The 21464-nt window shown below is 41.5% G+C and overlaps 1 protein-coding gene across 1 annotated transcript in view; it reads left to right on the top strand.

The window, feature by feature from the left end:
• The window catches only part of DPP4 (dipeptidyl peptidase 4), an 86139-nt gene that overhangs the window by 37575 nt on the left and 27100 nt on the right, over positions 1 to 21464 (top strand). Inside the window, exons 9-15 of the mRNA XM_087435294.1 lie at positions 5684 to 5844; positions 7321 to 7433; positions 15281 to 15416; positions 17539 to 17583; positions 19672 to 19779; positions 20040 to 20107; positions 21035 to 21088. Coding sequence (XP_087291420.1) covers positions 5684 to 5844; positions 7321 to 7433; positions 15281 to 15416; positions 17539 to 17583; positions 19672 to 19779; positions 20040 to 20107; positions 21035 to 21088 — 685 coding nt within the window. The remainder of the gene's footprint in view (positions 1 to 5683; positions 5845 to 7320; positions 7434 to 15280; positions 15417 to 17538; positions 17584 to 19671; positions 19780 to 20039; positions 20108 to 21034; positions 21089 to 21464) is intronic.

Genomic DNA, 21464 nt, shown 5'->3' with positions numbered 1-21464 from the left:
TGTTGGGTACATAGATGTTTGCAAGTGTTATATCCTCATGTTGGACTGTTCCCTTTATCATTATGTAGTGCCCTTCTCTGTCTCTTGTTAGAGTTTTTGTTTTAAAGTCTATTTTGTCTGATCTAAGTATTGCTACCCTAGCTTTATTTTCATTGCCATTTGCATGGAGTATATTTTCCATCCCTTCACTTTCAGTTTGTGAGTGTCTTTAGGTCTGAAGTGTGTCTTTTGTATGCAGCGTATATACGGGTTTTGTTTTTTTATCCATCCAGCCACCCTATGTCTTTTAATTGGAGCATTTAGTCCATTGACATTTAAAGTAGCTATTAATAACTATGTACTTATTGCCACTTTGTCACTTTTTTTCTGGGTTTTTCTGTAGTTCTCTGTTCCTTTCTTCTTCTCTTGCTCTCTTCCTTTATGATTTGATGGCTTTCTTTAGTATTATGTTTGGGTTCCTTTCTCTTAATTTTTTGTGTATTTATTATAGGTTTCTGGTTTGTGATTACCATGAGGTTTATGTATAGTAAACTATGTAAATAGCAATTTATATTAAGTTGATGGTCTCTTAAGTTTGACCTCTTACTAAAAGACCTACACTTTTACTCCCCTACCCCAACGTTTTATGTTTTTGATCATATTTAACCTCTTGCGTGTGTGTGTTTCTGTTAACCTCTTATCATGGAAATAGATAATTTTAGTACTTTTATCTTTTGACCTTAATATTAGCTTTATAGATGATTTATCAGCTACCTTTGCTGTATATTTGCCTTTACCCTATATTTTTTTTCTTTGATAATTTTCTTATTCCTATTTGTGGTCTTTTCTTTTCCACTTAAATAAGTGCCTTTAACATTTATTATAAGGCCAGTTTAGTGGTGATAAACGCCTTTAGTTTTTGCTTGTCTGGAGAAGTCTTTATCTCTCCTTCCATTCTGAATGATAACCTTGCTGGGTAGAATATTCTGGCTATAGGCTTTTTCCTTTTATCACTGTGAATATCTCATGCCACTCCCTTCTAGCCTGTAAGGTTTCTGCTGAGAAGTCAACTGATAGCCTTATGGGGTTTTCTTTGTATGTAACTTCTTGCCTTTCCCTTGAAGCTTTTAGGATTCTCTCTTATCTTTAATTCTTGACATTTTGATTATAACGTGTCTTGGTGTGGGCCTCTTTGGGTTCATCTTGTTTGCTGCTTTCTGTGCTTCCTGTACGTGGATGTCTATTTCCTTCCTTAGGTTAGGAAAGTTTTCGGCTATTATTTCTTCAAATAGGTTCTCTGCCCCTTTGTCTCTCTCTTCTCCTTCTAGGATAGCTATAGTACAGATGTTAGTGTGCTTGATGTTGTCCCAGAGGTCCCTTAGGGTGTCCTACTTCTTCTTAATTCCTTTTTCTTTTTTCTTTTCAGCTTGGGGGATTTCCTCTACTCTTTCATCCAGCTCACTGATATGTTCTTCTGTGTTATCTACTCTGCTATTGATTCCCTCTAGTGAATTTTTCATTTCCATTATTGTTTCCTTCAGTTCTAATTGGTTCTTTTTTATATTTTCCAATTCTTTGTTGAAGTTCTCACTGTGTTCATCTATTCTTCTTCCAAGATCAGTGAGTATCCTTATGATTCTTAGTTTATACTCTTTACCAGGTAGATCGTTTATCTCTGTTTTGTTTAGTTCTTTTTCTGAGGGTTTGTCCTGTTCCCTTATTTGGAACACATTCTTGTGTCTCCTCATTTTGCCTACTTCTCTGTGCTTATATCTATGTATTAGGTAGATCAGCTACATCTCCTGATCTTGGAGATGTGGCCTTAGGTAAGAGATGCCTTATGGGACCCAACAATGTGCTTCCCTCTCATCACCAATTCCATATGTTCCAAGAGTGTCCTCCATATGGGTTACATGTGCCCTTCTGCTGTGGCAGGGTTGCTCTTGCTGTGGGTGCATGGCTAGGCTAGGCTGGCCCCTGGGCCAGCTAATTGTAAGGCTCATCTGCATGCTGCTACTACAGTCACTTTAGTCACTTTTTTGGGCAGAGTGAGCCCCAGCACAGCTGGCTGCAAGGTCTGATAGCACACATCTGCTGCTGTTTTGCTGTTAAGTGAATCAGGCCCCAGCATTGCTGGTTGCTAGGCTTAGGGGCTCACAATTACTGGAGTCCTCCAGCCTGCAAGGCTTTTTTCAGCTCTCTCAGAAGCACAACTGGGTGGGGCCAGCCCCAGGTGTGGCAGCACACAATCACTTCAGGTGTTGGAAGGTGGGGCAGATCACCTCTGTGGCTGTTTGAGAAGGCCAGTGGCACAAGTCTGCTGCAGCTGTCAAGCCTCACTGCCCGCAGACCCACACACCCCACCAAGAGTCCTGCCCAGGGTGCATGCCGCACCCCACTGAGGCAGACCCACTCACCCCACTGCAGAGGTCTCACAGGCACTGCCAACACAGGCCCACAAGTTCGCCAAGGGCTTGCTGGTGGGCAGGGCCAGTCCCTAGGGCATGCTGCCTGCCCTGGCTGAGCTGGATTAAATCGGTGCTCTGGTGGGTTTTAGTGCAAACTCCTGTGCTAACAGGCCAGAGGAAGAAATCTAATGGCATCTGCCAGCATCTGTGTCAGCACACCTGTACTAGGTCATAATAATGGCTGCCGCCAGTGTCTCAGTCCCTGAAGAGGTGAGCCCAGCTGCCTCCTGCCTCTCTGAGATGTTCCCCAATCCTATCAAGTGAGTGTCTTTTTCCAAAGGATTATGCAGCTTTCTTTCTGGTGATTTTGTGTTGGTTTCCAGTATGGGTGAATTTGTGCATGGGCCCTTTAAAAGCAGGCTTTTCCTTCTGTTATGTTCGACAGCTTTGCTGGGGGTATTCCTCGTTGATTTTAATATCCAGCAAAGCCAGGCATTATGGCATTCATCTTTGTTGTGCTGAATTCAAAGGCTGCTTATTGTGGCATAGCCCTCCCACTCAGATCCCCTGCTCCTCTAGGAAAAGCTTTGTACCTTAAGATTGCTGCTGGCTGTGAAGCACCATGGCTAGAATGTGGTTTTTTCTTTAGCAGAAAGGTATTTCTGCCTCTTCCACCTCTGCCAGTGTTGCCCCTTGTTGTGGGGGTTCTTTTTATCCAATTTCCAGTTCTCTCTCACTGATCATTGTTCCATGAGTAGTTGTAAATTTGTTCTGTCTGTGGGAGGAGGTGAGTTCAGAGTCTCCCTACACCACCATCTACCTATTTCTTTACTTTAAGTAATAAATGTCTTCTTTTTTTGAAATGGTAATAGTTTATCTGCTCGTTTGAAGTTAATTACATGACATTCACTCTTGAGTATGAACATAGTTTACTTAACCCAGAGCTGAAAATCAAAATTTTGGGGAGAGCAAGGATGAGAAGGGATACAGAAAGAAATAATTCTGGAAGATGGAGCACTCCCTATCCTCCTGAAGTAGTAATGTTGACAGTGGGGGTGTGGGTAATTCAATGTAATTCACACTGAGTGCCAGTCACTTGCAAGGTACTGTGCCAGGTGTTGGGGACACAGTGACAAATGCTACCCAGCTGCTGCTCTCAGGGAATTCAGCCCAGAGAGGGAAACAAAGGTGCCAACAAATAATTGTCATGAAGCTATTTAAATGCCCTATTCAGGGAGGACTCTTGGTCCAGGGGGTATATAAGGAAGGTCAGAATGACGAGACAGGAGTTATCACAGGATGGTGGGGGAGGTTCAGAGTGTGGAGGTAGAGGGGAGCCGTAGACACCTGTGCTCACGGCCAGCTTTGTATCAAAAGGGCTGGAAATCTTTTCCTCCCTTTGTTGTTCTCCCTTCTCCCTACCCATGGTCCCTCCATTCTCAGGGCCTTGAGTTGGAGAAGAAGTAGTTTTATAATGATGACTTTAATACATCATCAATTTGGAAAAATATGTTCTGTATTCCAAATAACCACTAATTCAAAACATAGAACACTACCTGCTACCAGTACTTAAAAGTAATTTTTAAAACCATATCCTTGCTGTAACTGTATTCATTTTATGTAATTGCATCTTGATCTTAGACTAGAAGCAATGGGTAGAAGCCACAAGGAATGAGACATCAACTCAGTATACGAAGTTCTTAGTGGGAAACCCCCTTGACTTGGAATCCCAAGGCCTGCATCCTAGTTCTTGTCTCTGGGAGTTCACTCAAACTCTCTGAGCTTTAGTTGCCTTCTCTGTAAAATGGGCTATGAACAGACTCATCCAGGGATCTTTGTGAAGACTAAATTAGATAACTGTTTTCTGAATTCTCAATTTCTACATAAATGTAACTCAATGACATAGGTGTAAAATAGTCAAAGGGGGAGCAGGCTGCCTTACCAAGTAGAAGGTTTTCTGTTACTAAAAGTGCTAAAATAGGCAGAAAGGGACAGTAGAGCATGGAGATGAAAAGCATGGACTCAAACCAGACAAATCTTGATTCATTCTTGATTCTATCAATTATTGGCTGTGTGACCCTGGCCAAGTTACTTATTCTCTTTAAGCCTGTCTGCCTCCCTTTGCTCATCTGCACAATGAGTTATTGTGAGGGTTAACTGAAATAATAGCTGTCAGTTGTTTATCAATGTCTCGTGCATAGTTAGCACTCATTAAATGTCAGCTGCTCATCATGATAATTATTATTACGTTGTGTTATTATTATTACTGTTACTACTACTATTATCATTATTATTATTGGAAACAAGCATTTGGAAGAAACTTTTAAAGAGCTCTCAAGAATCAGAAAAGTGATTGGGCTAGACGATTCCCTCACTCTAAGATTCAAGTGTCTATGCTTCTGCTTTTACCTTTACACTCCCAGAAGAACGTGAGATTTGTGGATTAAGTCTGCATAAAGGACCATCTAGTCTACTTGAGTCCTCCATTCCCAGTTGGTAAAAGAGGTTTTGGCATTTTAAGAGTCGGAGATCAAAAGTCCTATGAATAGACTCCATAATAAACATAGGGAGGAGCTACCTTTGCCATAACTTGAGAACAAATCTGTCAATGTTCTGGAAAGCAAGACCTTTCCTTTCATTTGCCTCCCTGTTTGACCCTCTTCCCTCACCCATCAGTGTATACACACTAGAGGAGGGTGTTAATCCAAGGGAGTCTTCAGTTTCTAGGCTAGGCAAAGGAGATGTTTCTCAGTAGGGGTCTCATGGAGCTCCTTGCCATTCTAAATCCATCCTTCCCACACCTTGTTTGTGCCAAGAGTAGTAAACTCTGGGCACCGTATTGGTTTGATAGCCTGGAGCCACACACCACCCACTAGTACCCTGCGGGCTCAGTACAAATTGAGCCCAGTTGGGGAGAGTAAGCTGGCATGTTGACTGTTTGAAAATTAGAAAGGAGAATCAGCCCCTTGTGTGAAATTTACTTTTAGTATGTTTTGTGGCATAAATTTAGAGGATTATAAGATAAAGAAAAAAATGTAGAGCTTATATTAAATATTGTGTGCTAAAATATTCTAAAATGGTCCAACGGGTTACTTATTTTTACAATCCAGATCTATCCGTGAAGATTTTATTTTTATTCATTTGTATTACTCTGATTTTGGAAGCCCAGCAAATGCAAAGTGGTTCATTAGTTGAACTCTACTGTAATTACTAAAGCTAATGAGAACAATATTTTGAATGCCAAAGCCAATTTATCAGCTACTTCTTGTAACGGAACAATTTATGTCTTTTTTCAGAGGAAGTCTTCAGTTCCTACTCCGCTCTGTGGTGGTCTCCAAACGGCACTTTCTTAGCATATGCCCAATTTAACGACACAGAAGTCCCACTTATTGAATACTCCTTCTACTCTGATGAGTCACTGCAGTACCCAAGGACTGTGCAGATTCCATACCCAAAGGTCTGTGCTCCTATTCATATAGTGGTTCCGTGATTTGATGGGAAGAGAATGGTTTCATTTAATCCTTTCCTGCTAATGAAAATATTGTCAGTCTCTCTTCAACAGCTTGCTGTGATTATTCTTGCTGAAGTCAACAGCATCTGGCAATTTTAAAGTATTTTTATTATCCCAGGAAAGAGTGTGATTTAAGGTTTTGTAATTTCTCCAAAAACTTTGAGGAATGACAAGCTGAAAAAGATGAGGAAAATGCTTTTGAAAGAGGTAGGGGGAATGAAAATGTTTAAATGGAGGAAAAGAGAGGCTATAATTGAATCACAAGCTCATCTCATTTGTAGAAGTTGGAATGTGCCCGAGATGAAGTTGAAAAGCTTGGTTATATATCAGGTTGCATTACTAATTAACAGATACATGACTAGTTTTAGTGATTCTATTATAGATTTGGCACTAATGTAAATTTCACGCGTCCTACATTTGGAATAATAGTGTCACGTCTTGGTTTTCAAGGCTGTTCTCCCACTCTGAGGTGCATGTTTTTGAAAATTGAAGAGCTTTATTAAGCAGTGTAAGCTGAGGAAGAGGGGGATTTAGAAAGGAACTGGGATTCTTCATTAGTATCATAATAATAATGGCCACAGTATTGTCTATAGGAAAATCTCACAGTAAAGTGGTTTTGCTGTAAGCAATTTCAGAAAATGGATTTTTATTTTTACCAGCTCACTCAATTTGCTTTATGAAGAGCTGCCATTTTAGGAAGACAGAGGAAGTTAAAAGAAAAAAAAATCAAAGACTAAATATGGAGATGTATTTTCAGTGGAATGTTATTTTTTGATGAGTGAAACTGGCAAAAAAAAAAAAAAAACCATAAAATGTACTCACTAAAAATATCATATTATTTCTAACTAATTTGTCAATCGAAGATGTATGTGTATATATAAAAAGGTTTCATAGATTTCTGTCACAATATTGATTGTAAAGCTCCAATGTGGTAAACCTGAATTTGGAGTGGAAATGGTGGCTTCCTAATTAGCATTATTGGCTCTTGGCTGAGGTAAACTAGTTTTCCTGGTGCATTGTGTCTTGGGCTGAACCCAAGGTATTCTTGCTAGTGGTCAGCCATCAGACTTCTTGTCTTCTGGAGCCAGGGTATATTTGCAAAATAGTAGAATTGATTTTAAGAAATTTATCCTTGTTTTCATGAAGTATGTAAATTATGAACATTGAGTATTTAAGCAGCAGTGCTTTGGGCCTTCAAGTCATATATACATATATGTCATATATATATATATATTTCTGCCTGAGCATGAAAAGCTTGTATTTCATTACTCTCCCTTATGTTCATTTTATCTATATTAAATTGTTTGGTTCTGATAGTTATAATTTCATGGCTGTAATGCAGACATTTTTGTGCAGTTTTAAACTTGTGCAATGATGTTATGTTTTTTTGTCAATACTAATTCCATGATTGTTTTTTCCTAGGCAGGAGCTGTGAATCCAACTGTGAAGTTCTTTGTTGTAAATACTGACACTCTCAGCCCAACCACTAATGCAACTTCTGTACAAATCACTGCTCCTGCTTCTGTGTTAATAGGGTGAGACTCTTAACCTGAATGCTTGAGTTGTAAACAGTTTCATAGCTCTCAGTTTCATAGAGAACATTTTAAAAGTGAATGGCAGAATCATTGGTGACCTGCTGTGTCACCTAGGCTGACAGTCATTCATTCTTTCATTTAACTACTGTTTGTTGAGCACCTACCTCATGTTTTTGTGCTGGGCACGGTTCCAGTGATGGGGCTGCAAGATGAGCAGAGCAGCCAGAGCCCCTGGTATCATGGAGCCTACACTTAAGGTGGGAGAGACAGACAACAGCCAAGTAAACACGTAAAAATGTAACATGTCAGGTGTTGATAAATGTGAAGATAGTCAAAGCAGGGCAAAGGTGATGGTGATGGTGGAGGGAGGTCAGGGAAGCGCTCTGTGATGAGATGACCTATGAACAGTGATATGAAGAAAGGGGGGATCTAGCCACATGGATCACTGGGGGCACAGTACCAGGCAGAGGAAGAGCAAGTGCAGGGACCCAGCAGAGGGAACGTGCTTGGTGCATTAGAGGACCTTCCAGGAGGCCACAGTGACCGGAGCTGTCTGAGTGAAGAGAACAGTGATAGAAGTAAGGTCAGATCACACACAGCTTTGCAGGTCCTTGTAAGAACTAGAGAAATTCAGGAAAACTGTGAATTAAATTTAAGGAGCCTAACGTCACTGATGTGCCTCATGATGCCACTTGCTTAATTAATCCTTGGTGGTTTGAAATTCTGCCATTGAGCACCCTCAGCCCCCTGTTATTTTCCTATAAAGATAACCACCATGCTGCATGCAATTTATGGCCATCAAGTTGCTCTCTATTCATTTCCATTATTTATGTTGGTTGTGTTGTTGCTTTTAAATAACAACTAGCATATATTGAGCACTCACTGTATGCCAGACACAGGGCATTATCACATGCTTTATATTATTAATCTTTAAAGTAACTTTCTCTCTTTCCAACAACTATTATTATATGCCTGTTTACAGATGAGAAAATGGGGTCTAGAGCTTAAGAAAATGACCAAGCAGTAGTCTGTGTTCAGACCTGTCTTTCTGACTTGAAAGCAAGAGCTTGTCAGCACTCCGCGAGGTCCCTCCCTCCGGGTGAATTCAGCTGGTGCCCTCAGATTCCTGAAGTTATCATCAGAGCAATATGGAAGCATCCACTCTCTCAGGGTTGCGTTACCACATCAGGCATGCTATCAGCTTTGCTCTGTGGTTATTAATTCATTGACTTGGTTAGAAATATCTATAGTAACCTATGCTTCCTGGGGGAAAATCATTTATCGGTAAATCAAAAAAAATTCTTTTCCTGAGTTTGTCTAAGGCTGTAAAAATTTACCCAGAGGTAAAAATCCACTGTTTGGTCCTGTCCAACCATCTCTTCCGTCAGCATTGATTGAGCACCCACTATTCGCACTCACAGTTGTTCGTAGGACTGAGCTTCTGCCCTTCTAGCACTTGTGATCCGGTAGAGGATATAAAACATTCGGATAAATGACTCCAAGAATGAATATGACTGAGGTATAAACAAAAGGCTGGAGGCATTCCAGAGGTGGGGGGAGATGGATTTTCCATGACCTCAGTGATTAAAGAAAGCCTCCTGGAGAAGGTGGGGATTGAGCGGTAAGAGCCCAGCAGGGCACAGTGGGAGGAAAGCACCGAAGTGGAAGGAACCGGGAGCGTGGGAAAGTGCAGGGCTGTCCAGGAAGAGTCCGGCAGGGCCCAGCATGACCTCTTGATCTACAGCCAATATCTATCTGCAGGGAGGATGAGCCATGAGCTCCTGCTCCAAAACATAGGAGCTCTGGAAAGGGCTGTAGACCTCACCAGTGGTTTACAAACTTTTTTAAGGACCCAGAAACCTTTGTTCGAGTGAGATATAACACAGAAATGCAGTGCCAGAAAACAAACGGAAGACTGGCAGGCCCAGTCCTTGTCTCCTCACTTCCCCCAGGAGTCTCAGAAAATTAGACAGAACCTGTGGGGACTCCTGAACACACTCAGAACGCCACCGTGAGACACAGATGAGAGAACTGAGGCTCAGAGAGGTAAACTCATGTGCTCTAGGTCACACAGCAAGTTAGTGTGGGAGCTGGAACAGGACAGAGGCCACAATAATGGGATAATCCAGTTAAAATGTATTGAGTGCTTCCTATGGGTGGGGACTGTGCTTGGTGCTCTGCTCACATCTCTTTTATTTCCTCATATACTCCCTATGGTATCATTTTCATGGCCATTTCACAGATGAAGAGATGGAGTCTTCCCCCCTTAGAAATCACTTTCCAAGGTGCAGTTGTGAATTGCTGAGCTCAGGAACCTTAAGCAGTTCTAAGGACTTATTTTTTGCCCTTTATGAACGAATCATTAAGTCTGTCTTCTTTGTGGTTCTTTATGCCACCCTCGCTGTGAGGGCTGCCTCACTCACTGGGGATATTTTGTGTGGAAGATATTTCACCAAAGAATCATTTTTGGAAATGCCACAGGAATGTATTGTACAAGGAACTGCAAATCTGGCTTTGGTCTCTGTTAATACTAGTAAGGCCGCAGCTTATCTAAAACCAGGCTCAAGGTCCTCTGGGGAAAATATTCTAGTACATGGTGATGCTCCATTTTCTGGCCTCAAACAAAGATCCAGCAGGGCCAAGTTAATCCAGGCAAGTTATGCCTCTTACTAAACCTCCCAGCATTCTCTGATGTGTTACCTAGTGATTCACTAGTTCCTGGAGTGTGAGGCCCTGCCAGGGTCAGCACATTTCTTCCTTCCTCTGCCCATGTGCCCATCACTAATTTTCCCATTAGGCCACGTCCTTTCATCACAGAGCTTCCAGCAGGTGAAACTCTACAAGAGGATAAGGCTGGTTTGTCGTTTGTTAGGAGTGGGCTCCTCTGACAACTGTGAGAAAGGCATCCAGGTCATTCTTCCAGCGACCCAGGCCTAAACGGGCCTAAACCTGAATTAGGGTGAGCCTCCTTGAAACCCTCATTGATTTAGAGCTCAAGTTGATTAGATTCGTTAAGCTGATCATTTGTATTGGCTACTCATAGTGGGGTTTTTAGAGAAAACAACATGTCATGTGAAATCATAAATCTCCTAAGTGTTTTATTTAGAGCAATGCTTCACATTGCTGAGTTGAAGACAAGTTCTACAGGTAGGGGCCAATCCTATAATAATATGTTCAGTACCCAGCAGGGTGCCTGGGACAAAGCGAGTGCCCAATCAATATCTGTAGGATAAATGAATAGATCAGTTGATGTATGGATGGATGGATGGATGGGTGGATGGATGAATGGTTTAGGTGTGTTATACACGTGACTGTGTGTCTGTGGAATAGGAGTTTACACAGTCTGCACCAAAGATGGCTTTCAAAATGACTTTGCATAGCAATTCCTCTTTTCTGCCTCCTCCCAACCATCTACAAATTCTGTGGCCTGAAACTAGAGGATTGGGGAGGGTGTGTCCTACTGAGATGACCCCACCCAATATCTGCTGAAAGGCTCCTGGTTCCATCACACCCAGCTCATGACTTGCTCCACCCTGTTCTCTCTGCTCCTGAGAGACACAATAGATAAAGACTTGCTGTGTCTCCTCCGAACAGCTGATGACCTTGGTCTATCAATTAGGGACTTCAGGGCCTGGGATTGTCACACAGAAGATAAATGAACTGGACTGAAATACCCCAGAAGCTAGACACATGCAAGAAAGGAGGCAGATGAGGAGTTCACACGCTATGGGTACTGCAGCCCTCAAATCTGCTCCATCTCACCCCACCCATTCCTTTCCTCAGCGATCTGTCAGCGGACCTGGGAGGGTTGGCATCCCTATCAGAGCAGAGGGTGGCATGGAGCCCACGGCCAGCACTGGCAGAACGCCCGCTTCCTTGGGTGATTCACTGAATTAATCAGTCCACCGTCTGCAGTGGCTCTTACTAGCAGTTTTCTCTCCAATATTCTTTTCAGTTAGTAATGAGTACCTTATTTTAAGTGTCCTCAATATATCAAAAGAAACATTTACACAAATTAGGGGAATTAATATCACTCAACAGACATTTATTAAATGCCTACTGTTTGCAAAGCAACAGTCACTTTACAAAGGGATTCTCGGTACTATGACTTTCAAAAGCAAGTCTCTTCCAGTGCATTCAAATATGATTGGCTTTATAAAATTCAGTTTTTCAGTTTACACACTCTCTAGGAATAGACTGCATGGAATGAAGAATTTTATCCTGAAAAGAAGCAAGAGGCTGAAGCTAGCTAGTAATGTTTACCAGAGGGATGGGTGGAGATTCTACAGGAGGAGCAAGCAACTGAGAGCAGAAAATCTGAAGCCAACTGCTTGGTTTGAATCTTGGCTCCAACACCTTCCAGTTTGCGACCTTGGGCGTTACTTAACCTCTCTGTGTTTCTGTTTCCTTGCCTGCAAAACAGGAACTCTAGCATTCGTACTTCATAGGGTGGTCATGAGCTTTATGTCAAGCACTGAGGAGCAGTTCCTGGCACATAGTAGACTCCACATAGGTGTGAACTCTTATTATTATATCCAGAAATTACTTCATTACTTTAGTATTAAAATCAACTATATTCCCCTTGGACTACTCCTGTTCCAGAAGTTAGAAGAGCTTGTTGAATCATTATGTCTAACTCCGGATAGGCAGTCACTGGTTCAAGGGAAGGCCAGGCTATCTATATGGTCCCTCTTCCTCCCCTCCCCCAAACATTACATAACCAAAGTCTACTCAATATTTGCCTCTCTGCTTTTGCAGAATAAAACTGGCATATAGTGCAAAGTATAGTTGATAATCCTGCTTGTTGGATTTTCCTGGTCTTAAATGGGGACTTAAACCTTTCAGTAAAAAATACAATTAAGCTGTTGGTTTCTTTATATCTTTTTCATGACTCACTGATATCTCAGCCTGGCATAATCTCAACTCAGTTATGCACCCTTATTCCATCTCCACTTAATTCTAAATCCTAAAGAGAAACTGATTGAAGAGGAGTATGTTTATATGAGAATTCAAAATTGACTGTCTATTCCTTTGGTGACCCACCTTTATTGAGGCCTCACAGGGTGCAGAGTACATCTTGGCCTATGGAGAGTGACAAAGGTAGTGGGGGATATGGGTTCATGAACCTTTGATCTAGAAATGGGCAGGAAAGATGCCAGATGCATGTGAGTTTCCTGGCAGACCTCCCAAATTCCATTACTCTATGTTTTCAAATAGGGCAAAGTTACTTTTATATGGCTGATTTCTGAACCTAAAGCATAATTTATGGCATTTAGTAAATAAAGCTACTTAGTACCAGGTGACCCCCAAATCATGTTAAAGAGTTTTCTTCCCCCCTCACTTGCTGCCCACCCCCTCCCCCACCAGGACACTTTAGAAAAGGAGAAGGCTGTTTCTGGAGCCCACGTTCCTAATTGATGTCCATAAAACTCTTGGAAAATATGTGCATGTATGTGGAGAGGCTTTTTTCTCCCCCCTAGTGAGAGGTACATGATTTTCATCAGATTTACAAAGGGTTTTTGACCTAAAACAATAAGAACCACTGGTATAGAACAGAGGTTAGCACAACAGGGCCCAAGACCAAATCCAGCCCCCTCCCATTTTTGTATGGTCCCACAAGTAAGAATAGTTTTTACATTTTTGAGTGGTTGGGAAGAAAAATCAAAAGAAGAATAATACTTCACAACATGTGAAAATTGTATGAACTTCATATCTCAGCATTTCATGGGAACCCAGCCATACTGATTCCTTACGTATTGTCTCTGGCTGCTTTTGTGCTGCAAAGGCAGAGTGGAATAGTTGTGACAGAGCATGCGGCCCACAAAGCTTAAAATATTTACCATCTGACCCTTTACTGAAAAAGTTATCTGATCCCTGGTCTAGAAAATTAATTTCAAAAAGTTTTATTTTCTATCTTGCATTTCATTCTTCCATTTCCTTTGCAAGTATTTATTCCCTATCCCCAATAAGATTTATTTGCCTTTCCATTTTCTCATTAACTCCCTGCACTGGGCACAATGCAGAAAAGTTAGATGAGCTGAGGTGCCCTCGCTCCTGGGCATGCAAAGAAGCAGTCACACTCTCAGACCCTGCAGCCGAGCAGTTGGTGATAAGCACCATAATACTGGTGCTAGCCATGTAGAAGGAGAGGCTTTCCAAGAAAGCATCATGGACAAGGGGGGTTTTGAGTAAGACCTAAAGAAGTTAAAGCATGACAGTCTTGTCAGACTGAAGGACAGATTGAACAAAGTGGGGCAGCTGAGAGACCTCATAGGGTGTTCATGGAATACCAGCCGAGCAGACTAGATAGTGTAGAGGGTCTTAATAAGCAAAAGAAAGGAGTGAAATGGAGAGGAGTCCCTATTTGTGCCAGTGTGGTGCTTTGCTGCTGGGTGAGGGGGTTTGGTCTTCTTCGGGGACAACCTGGAGGCCCAGGTACTCCTGGTGCATTAAGACATTAAGTGTCCCCAGCTGTAGAAGGGGGAAATGAAGTGGTGATGTGTTAAAAGTGCTTCATCCAGCACCTGATCCATCCTAAGTGCTCAATAAACATTTGTTGTTTGATTTAGTGTCTGTGAAGGGAGTAGAGACAAGATGTGATCTGTGAATTCCAAGGAAGAACAGAGCTCCTTAGGTCACAAAGGACAGGACAGGACTTGTCCCTTTCTTCAGTGCTGCATTCCACAGAATTTTAATGAGTGCCTGTTTTGTGCCAGGTAGTCTGCTGGGCCCTGGGGATACCCAGTGAACAGGACAGCTGTGGTCCTGCTGCAGATAACTTGCAGTCAAGCAGGGAGAGCAAAGTGACAAGAGGAGGGGATGGGCATAACCTGTGAAGGGAAGAGCAAGGGAGCGTTTTTTTAGAGCATTTGTCGGGGAACAGATATGGCCATAGGGCCAGACAGGAAAAGGCGGAAGAAGAGATTTCCTTGAATCCTTCTGACAAAAGGAAGCAAGGCTTTGATCAGACAGTGGAGAAGAGTGATTAAGAATAGTCATATAAAATCAATCACATTGGAGGGTGGAGGCAGCAAATAAAATAAAATAAACTATCCAGAGCAAATATTTAGGGAGGCTAGCACTAAAGTAAATTATGAATTCCATGCATTTCACAATAAGTCAAAATGTACTTCCAAAAATTTTTAAAGGTATGTGTTGGAGGAGGATGCACTGCTAGATATATCTCTCTTTGTATAAATTTGTGTTAAAATGCAAAAAGATTCCTTAATTTCTTCACATGGTTCATGTTTTGACTCTTGAGAAAAGTTTTCTTTGCAATATAATTATTTGACTTTCAGAGTTTGTAAAGATGTGAGTCAAGATTTTTCCCCTTTGAAAATGAAGTTGAGAAAAGGGTCAGCTGTAGCTTTACCCTAATAGGAAGAATTTTCTAGAAAAGCACATCAAATTACCAGAAAATATTCAAATCCCAGCCCATGTCCCTGGCCTCACTGTAATGTTCCCTCAAGACAGCAGAAAAGAGGTGGGAAAATGTCACCCTTGACTCCCTGGCACCACCAATGGCCAAGTGGAGGACTTGAAAACTCCTGAGCCGTGGTGTGAGTCACTATGCTAAGCCACTGTATGATATTAGCTGCTGTTTCTCCTGTCAGACATTTTAATTTCCATTGAAAATTAAATTACACTTTAAGCTTTAAGAAAAGGTGAAATATTATGGTAATGAATGGTTTCAACAACCATTTAAAATTGTATTCCCATTAAGATTGATTTCATTGAGTAAAATGTCTATTTGTACCAAGGTCTGGAAATAGTTATTCTCTCTCTCTCCTTCCTTCCTTCCTACCTACCTTTCTACCTTCCTTCCTTCCTTCCTTCCTTCCTTCCAGGGATCACTACTTGAGTGACGTGACATGGGTAACCGAAGAAAGGATTTCTTTGCAGTGGCTCCGGAGGATTCAGAACTATTCAATCATGGATATTTGTGACTATGATGAGTCCACCGGAAGATGGACTTGCTTAGTGGTAAGGCTGAGGGAGATGCTCCACTTTTAAAGCTGCATGTGATCCGAGGGCTGTACGAAAACAGGGAGAGAGTGAATGGCTGGGAATCAGGAAATAAAGTTTGAATGTCTCTTCTTTCTGACTCTGTGTCTGACCCTGAGGCAGTGGGTAAGTCTTGACTAACTTTTAGATAGTCTGATATCTGGTGGTACTTCTATTTCACCATCGCTCACGAGTCATATTGTTTTAGTTATGGATACTATCACTTGGGAAGGGGGTGGGTGAGTGGAAACCCAGAAAACAGAATTTGATGTCAAAATTCAAAAAGTCCAAGAGGGCCAGGGGCTGCAAGGTCAATGAAGTGTGTTTCAGTAGAGAGAATACAGGGAATGAGGAATGACTGGCTGAGTATATGTGAAACAAAACAAATATCAAGAGGCCACAAATCTGTTACCATTCTGTGACTATCTTTAAGCTTTAAACAGCTTTAGAATGTAAATAGATAGCTACCAGGCTGAGAGGGTAGCAACATTAAGGCAAAGGCAAGTGTTAATCCAACCTTAAGGTGTTGGAGGGGTTCCAGCCAAGAGAACACAAGGTCCATCCAAGCTGGTGGCTCAGAATTAAAGCCCCTTTGGGAGCCACCAGTCTCAGGAGGGGTAGAGCCGGGGGAGGTTTGCTAGCATATGTCAAGGATACTCTACAAGCCTTTTCTAGTAACGGGCCTTGTGCTCTCTTGGCTGGAACCCCTCCAACACACATTTCCCCTCCCTCCTCCCATCCTGGTTGAGCACAGGGCAGATTCTCACCGCAGAAAGCTTGGGCACCCTGTATTTTGATTCACTCATTCATTTATTTATGCAGCAAACATTCAATACCTATTGTGTCCCAAGCTCTGTGCATAGCTCTGGATAGGAAGAAAAATGAATTAGACAGCATGCCTGTCCCCAAAATGTTTATGCTCTAGTAGGGAATACCATTATGCAAATCAATAATAATAGTTACCATTTCTTGAACACTCACAGTAGCCACACACCGTGGAGTCTGAGGCTCAGTAAGGTTAAGGAGCTTACTTAGGTCACATGACAGCCAGAATCCAAATTTAAAAAATCCAAAATCTTTGCTTCCTGCCAATTAAATCATCCTAATATCAAGATATTGTGCCCTAAAATGGTATAAACTAGGTACAGAAAGGGTAAAAGGCAACAGAAGATGATCGACTGGACTGGGGGCAGGCACAGTGGGATGGGAGCTGACATGGAGACAGCTAGAGCAGTCTAGGTAAGTTGCCCTATGCTGGGCAGATAAAGGCATAGGACCTTATGAGCAGAGGCTATGTAAAGGCATCCAGTGTGAATAGCTTGGACCATGCAAGGTCTGGGGTACCTAGGACTAGGGTTTGGGGGAGAGGCACAATGCTGAGAACTGAGGTTAGAGATCTAGCCTAGGGCTCAGCTGCCATGCTTGAGGAGTTTAGACTTATCTTGTAAGACATGGGGAGCTCTTTCAAGGTTTTAAATAGGAGAGGATCGTAATAAGATAGACCTGTCTGTTGCCAAATGAGGTCAGCTAGGGGTTGAGCAGGAAGGAGAGAAGAACAGCTGGGTCTCCCTCCAGGAGATCAGGGCAATGGACCAAGGAAACCTGACAGGGCATGAACTAAGGCAGCAGCAGTCAAGAAGGACAAGGGAAGCCAAAGAAGTGGATGACAGGGACTGAGGGGGGTGACTGTGAAAAGACTAGGAGTCTAGAATGATTCCTACGTCTCTGGCTTGGGTGAATCGGTGGCACTAACCAGGGGAAGAATGAAGGAGTAAGAACAAGCTGGTGGGGGTGGAGGAAAGATAACGTCATTCTCTTCAGTTCTGTACCTGTTGAACTGAAAAGGCTAGGGGAGCTTCCAGTGGAATGGAAGTAAATGGATATAGACCCAGGGCAGTGCTCTAGGCAAGAGAGGTAAATGATCTAATGTAATTACATTAAAAATGCTAACATAAATACACAAATACAAATACATGAACAGAGACAGCTTTCAATTATTTTAAGTACAAGTTTTGCTTATATTACCACAAATTGCGGCTGAAGAATGGAATTCATTATCTTACTTCTCTTTGAAATACTGTCTATATTTTTCCCTCCCTAGGCATGGCAACACATTGAAATGAGTACTACCGGCTGGGTTGGAAGAGTAAGTGTTTAAGAGTTATGGGTTTTTCTGTAATTTGGGTAGATATTCAAAGCTATTCAATATATAGAGATACCAAATGAGGGCCCTATGTTATTTGTTATTAATAGAGATATTAGTTGACCTATTTCTCAAAATATTTAAATGCCCCCTGTAGAGACATCTTTTTATAGAGCATATATGTCATGCTCAGTTGGAAAAAGGAAGAGGACAAGTGAAAAGTCAAGAGAAGGGCAGACAAAACAAAACATATACTCTAGGCAAATTGTAGCTCCTGGTAAGTTAAAAAGCAACCGTTGCTGAAAGGCGGCCAAGATGCAGAATGTGCTCGTTGACCCCACATTTGAAGTTATGTGCTTAGAGGCAGAAAACACAGTTTCCATCCACAGCCTGCACGAATGCATCAGGAGATGTGTGACTACATCCAGCAGAAACCCAGCAGCATACACACCACACCTGCTATGCACCTCACCTTGGAGGAAATCATACTCATGTGGGTTCACACTTTACTAGGCCCCTCAATGCAGAGCTTTATCCAAGAAAGCACGATGACCCTCAGAGACTTCTCATGCTTCGCACCCCCACTATGCTATGCCTTGAGCAGAATCCCCAACCACGTTGCTACAAGACCATGGAATGAAGCAAGTTGATCAAAGAACTCCAGCCATGGTGGCACCTCGTGTGAACGATGAAGAATGAATCTCGCCTAATTTTTATGGCCACTTCTCCCTTTAAGAGAAAAAAAAAGTGACACAAAAATGTAAAGATTTCACAGAGAGGGGCACAGAGGTGAGGCCCCCTGGTCCAGGAACAGGACTTCTTCCAGCTGGGCTTGGAGCTCCGATAGCATTCACACGTCCTTTTTCTTCAGGCATTGATTGGGCAGAGGGGAGAGGTTTGCCAACATGAAAAGTGGTTTCCTCCATGGCAAGAGACATGCTACACTTCCTCACGACTCTTTGAAAAAAATATGTTTTTTCCTCTCTGTATTTAACCAGACAGATGCCACTTTTCACACATTTCTACTAGGCACAACTCCATCCAGGGGAAACAGGGAAATGTATTAAAAAGATAAGGCTGTGAACACAGGTCTAGAGAGGGGAATGTGTTTCAGAGCTCTGTAATGAGAACACCAAGTGTACTGCACGCCTCAGCTTGCTCCATAAATGAATTTGCTTTGAATCACTAAATAGAAGAGGGAAGCATTTTTCTTCTTTCCCAAAATGGGAGCTGATGAGAGAGGAAACATCGAGGGTGAAGTGAACCAACAATTTTAAAAGACCATCTCCTACCTGCTCTTAAATGTAGGAAGGGAATCGAAGTCATAAAGAGACATACTCGTTTCAGGCTGGTATAGATACTCTTCTGCTTAAACTGCATTATGTTCTGGGAACTATCTTTTATGGAACTGTAAAAAATGGAAATTTTGTTCTATATTTCCATACAACTATGTTTTTGGAAATTGTTGATCCTATTTAGCAAAATGAAGAGGCTTATAATAAAAATGATAACTATAGGAATGTTTCTATATGAAATATACGACAGACATTCCTTATAGTATCTGTTCCAGAAATGGTTCAAGACTTTCTAAGTCTGAGTTTCAAAAAGAAATATGTGTAAAAAAAGGGGAGAAAATCCCTCAAATTACAAATCACCTCCAATCTGAAACAGTCAAAAATCATAGTAGTCTGTTTCAAGAAAGTACGTTTGTGACACTGAGGAAATTTACTTCTTTAAACTGAAAGGCTAGTGCTAATTTTTGCACACTTAGAGCCAGAAGTCACAGTTATCCTCCTCAGAGAGAAGATGCCCAAGGATATCAACATCCACTGCTGTATTGAGTGTCCTGCGTAAGACTCTTTACGTGCATTCTCTCATTTGCTCCATACAAGAAATTCCCTGGGAGTTAGATCTTTTTGTCTGCATTTTCTAGAAGGAGAATTTTCTTTTGAGACACTCTGGTTTCATTTGGCAAGTAAACGAAGCATGAGTTTTAAGCATAGGTGTTGGGAGGACTTTCTAAAACTAACGTTGGTACAGAGATGAAACTCATATGCTGTAATGTGTTTTTTGTTTTCTATTATTTCCTAGTTTGGGCCTTCAGAACCTCATTTTACCTCTGATGGGAACAGCTTCTACAAGATCATCAGCAATGAAGAGGGCTACAAACACATTTGTCATTTCCAAGTAGATAGGGAAGTGAGTATACTTAATTTGTTTCAGGTTGATCTCCTTTTTATGAAACTAACTTGAAGTGGAAATCATTTGGTAAAGTTGATCAATGTGTACAAATAATCAGACTAATTCAAATTCCCCGGTGTATCTGGAGTCAGATGGGATGGGGTGGGGAGACCCAAGAAGAAGACCGGAGATGATCTGAATTCCTGATATAAATGATTTATCCTCCTCTTAGCTTTTTAGAGAGTCTAATAAAGCTCTTTTTAAAAAAATCCCATCAGGATTGCACATTTATTACAACAGGAGCCTGGGAAGTCATTGGGATAGAAGCTCTTACCACTGATTACCTGTGAGTATTCTAATAATCAAAAGGATGTCAACGTACTTGTCAAATCACGCCCTCTTTGCCCAGAAATAGGGAAAAATCTCCCACAAATAAAGAGAAGTCTATTTGGAATGTGTTCAGTACTTTTTTCTTTTTAACATACGGAAGGCTTAATGATTTCACAGATGCTCAGCAGACTTGATACCATGCCACCAAGCAGCGCTACCTCTTCCCCTCACCTGCTTTACATTAGAGGAACTGTAGCCTCTTGTTCCTAAACGTCCTGGAACACTGAACTAGCATTCAGGGGCATTTTGTTAAATTTCAACTGGCATTGAATTTTGGAAGACTTGGAGAAGTTATTTTGTCTGTCCAGGTCTCGGCCTTACTCCCTGGAAAATAGAAAGCTTTGCAGAGGCTGTCAGCTACCACGCATGAGTTGGTGAGAAAGGGAGTACTATTTTTCATTAGAATCTTAGGCACTTTTATAATTCTTTTGGCTTCACCACGGAGGAATTTTGCCACTGCCCAAAGCAATTCTTGAAGGTCCTCTTTAGAAGTGGCTCTGCCGCTCTCAGGAGGGTGGGGCCTCTGCCATTGAGTAGTTTGTGTTATAAAACAGAAAATATGGAAAACAGTATAGATAAAGGGGGTCTCAGCTTCAGGCTGGTTGTCCCGTCATATTTTTCTTACAAAAGACATTTGAGTTTTTACCTGTCACTTTAAATAAGGGAGAAATCCCTACATTTGGACAGTTTAGTCTGTTTGAAAAAAAAAAAAAATCTCCTATTCAGAGATGATGCAGGGGGCTGGGCAGCAGTGACGAAAGAGAGCAAGCAGTAATGTACATGCACTTGTATGAGCTCTAATGCTGGTGTTTGAGTTAAATGGAATGTATTTGACTTTTCTTAAAAATGTAATTAATATTTATTTCATTTGTTTTTTTCCCAGATACTACATTAGTAATGAATATAAAGGAATGCCAGGAGGAAGAAATCTTTATAAGTAAGAGCTCTATCAAGTTATTGGATTGAGTCTTTTTACCTAATGAACAAGTTCTGGGGATCTTTTTGTTGTTGTTGCTGCCTTGTCCTAAGTAATATATTAAACTGGATTTGCTATTGAGTGCTTTTATTCCTTTATAAATCAATCTGCCTGTCAACAAAGGAGAATGACTTTATTAGATGTTTTGTGATATTTCCAAACAATAGGAGGTTTGAGGTATTATGAATTAATTCATGTATTTATTTCACATTGTTAAGAAAAGTTTTTGAGGATTGCTTTGGCATTCTGATATCTTTGAAACTAGAATATGGCATTATTCAATTCCTCCCATTCATTGATCCTTTCATCAAGCACTTCATTTCCGTGATTGGTTTTA

The sequence above is a fragment of the Ceratotherium simum genome, chromosome 9, assembly GCF_057802395.1.
Source record: "Ceratotherium simum simum isolate JZ-2026a chromosome 9, ASM5780239v1, whole genome shotgun sequence".
Lineage (NCBI taxonomy): Eukaryota > Metazoa > Chordata > Mammalia > Perissodactyla > Rhinocerotidae > Ceratotherium > Ceratotherium simum.
The sequence above is the reverse complement of the archived record's forward strand: the minus strand, read 5'-3'. Positions and strand labels throughout refer to the sequence as shown.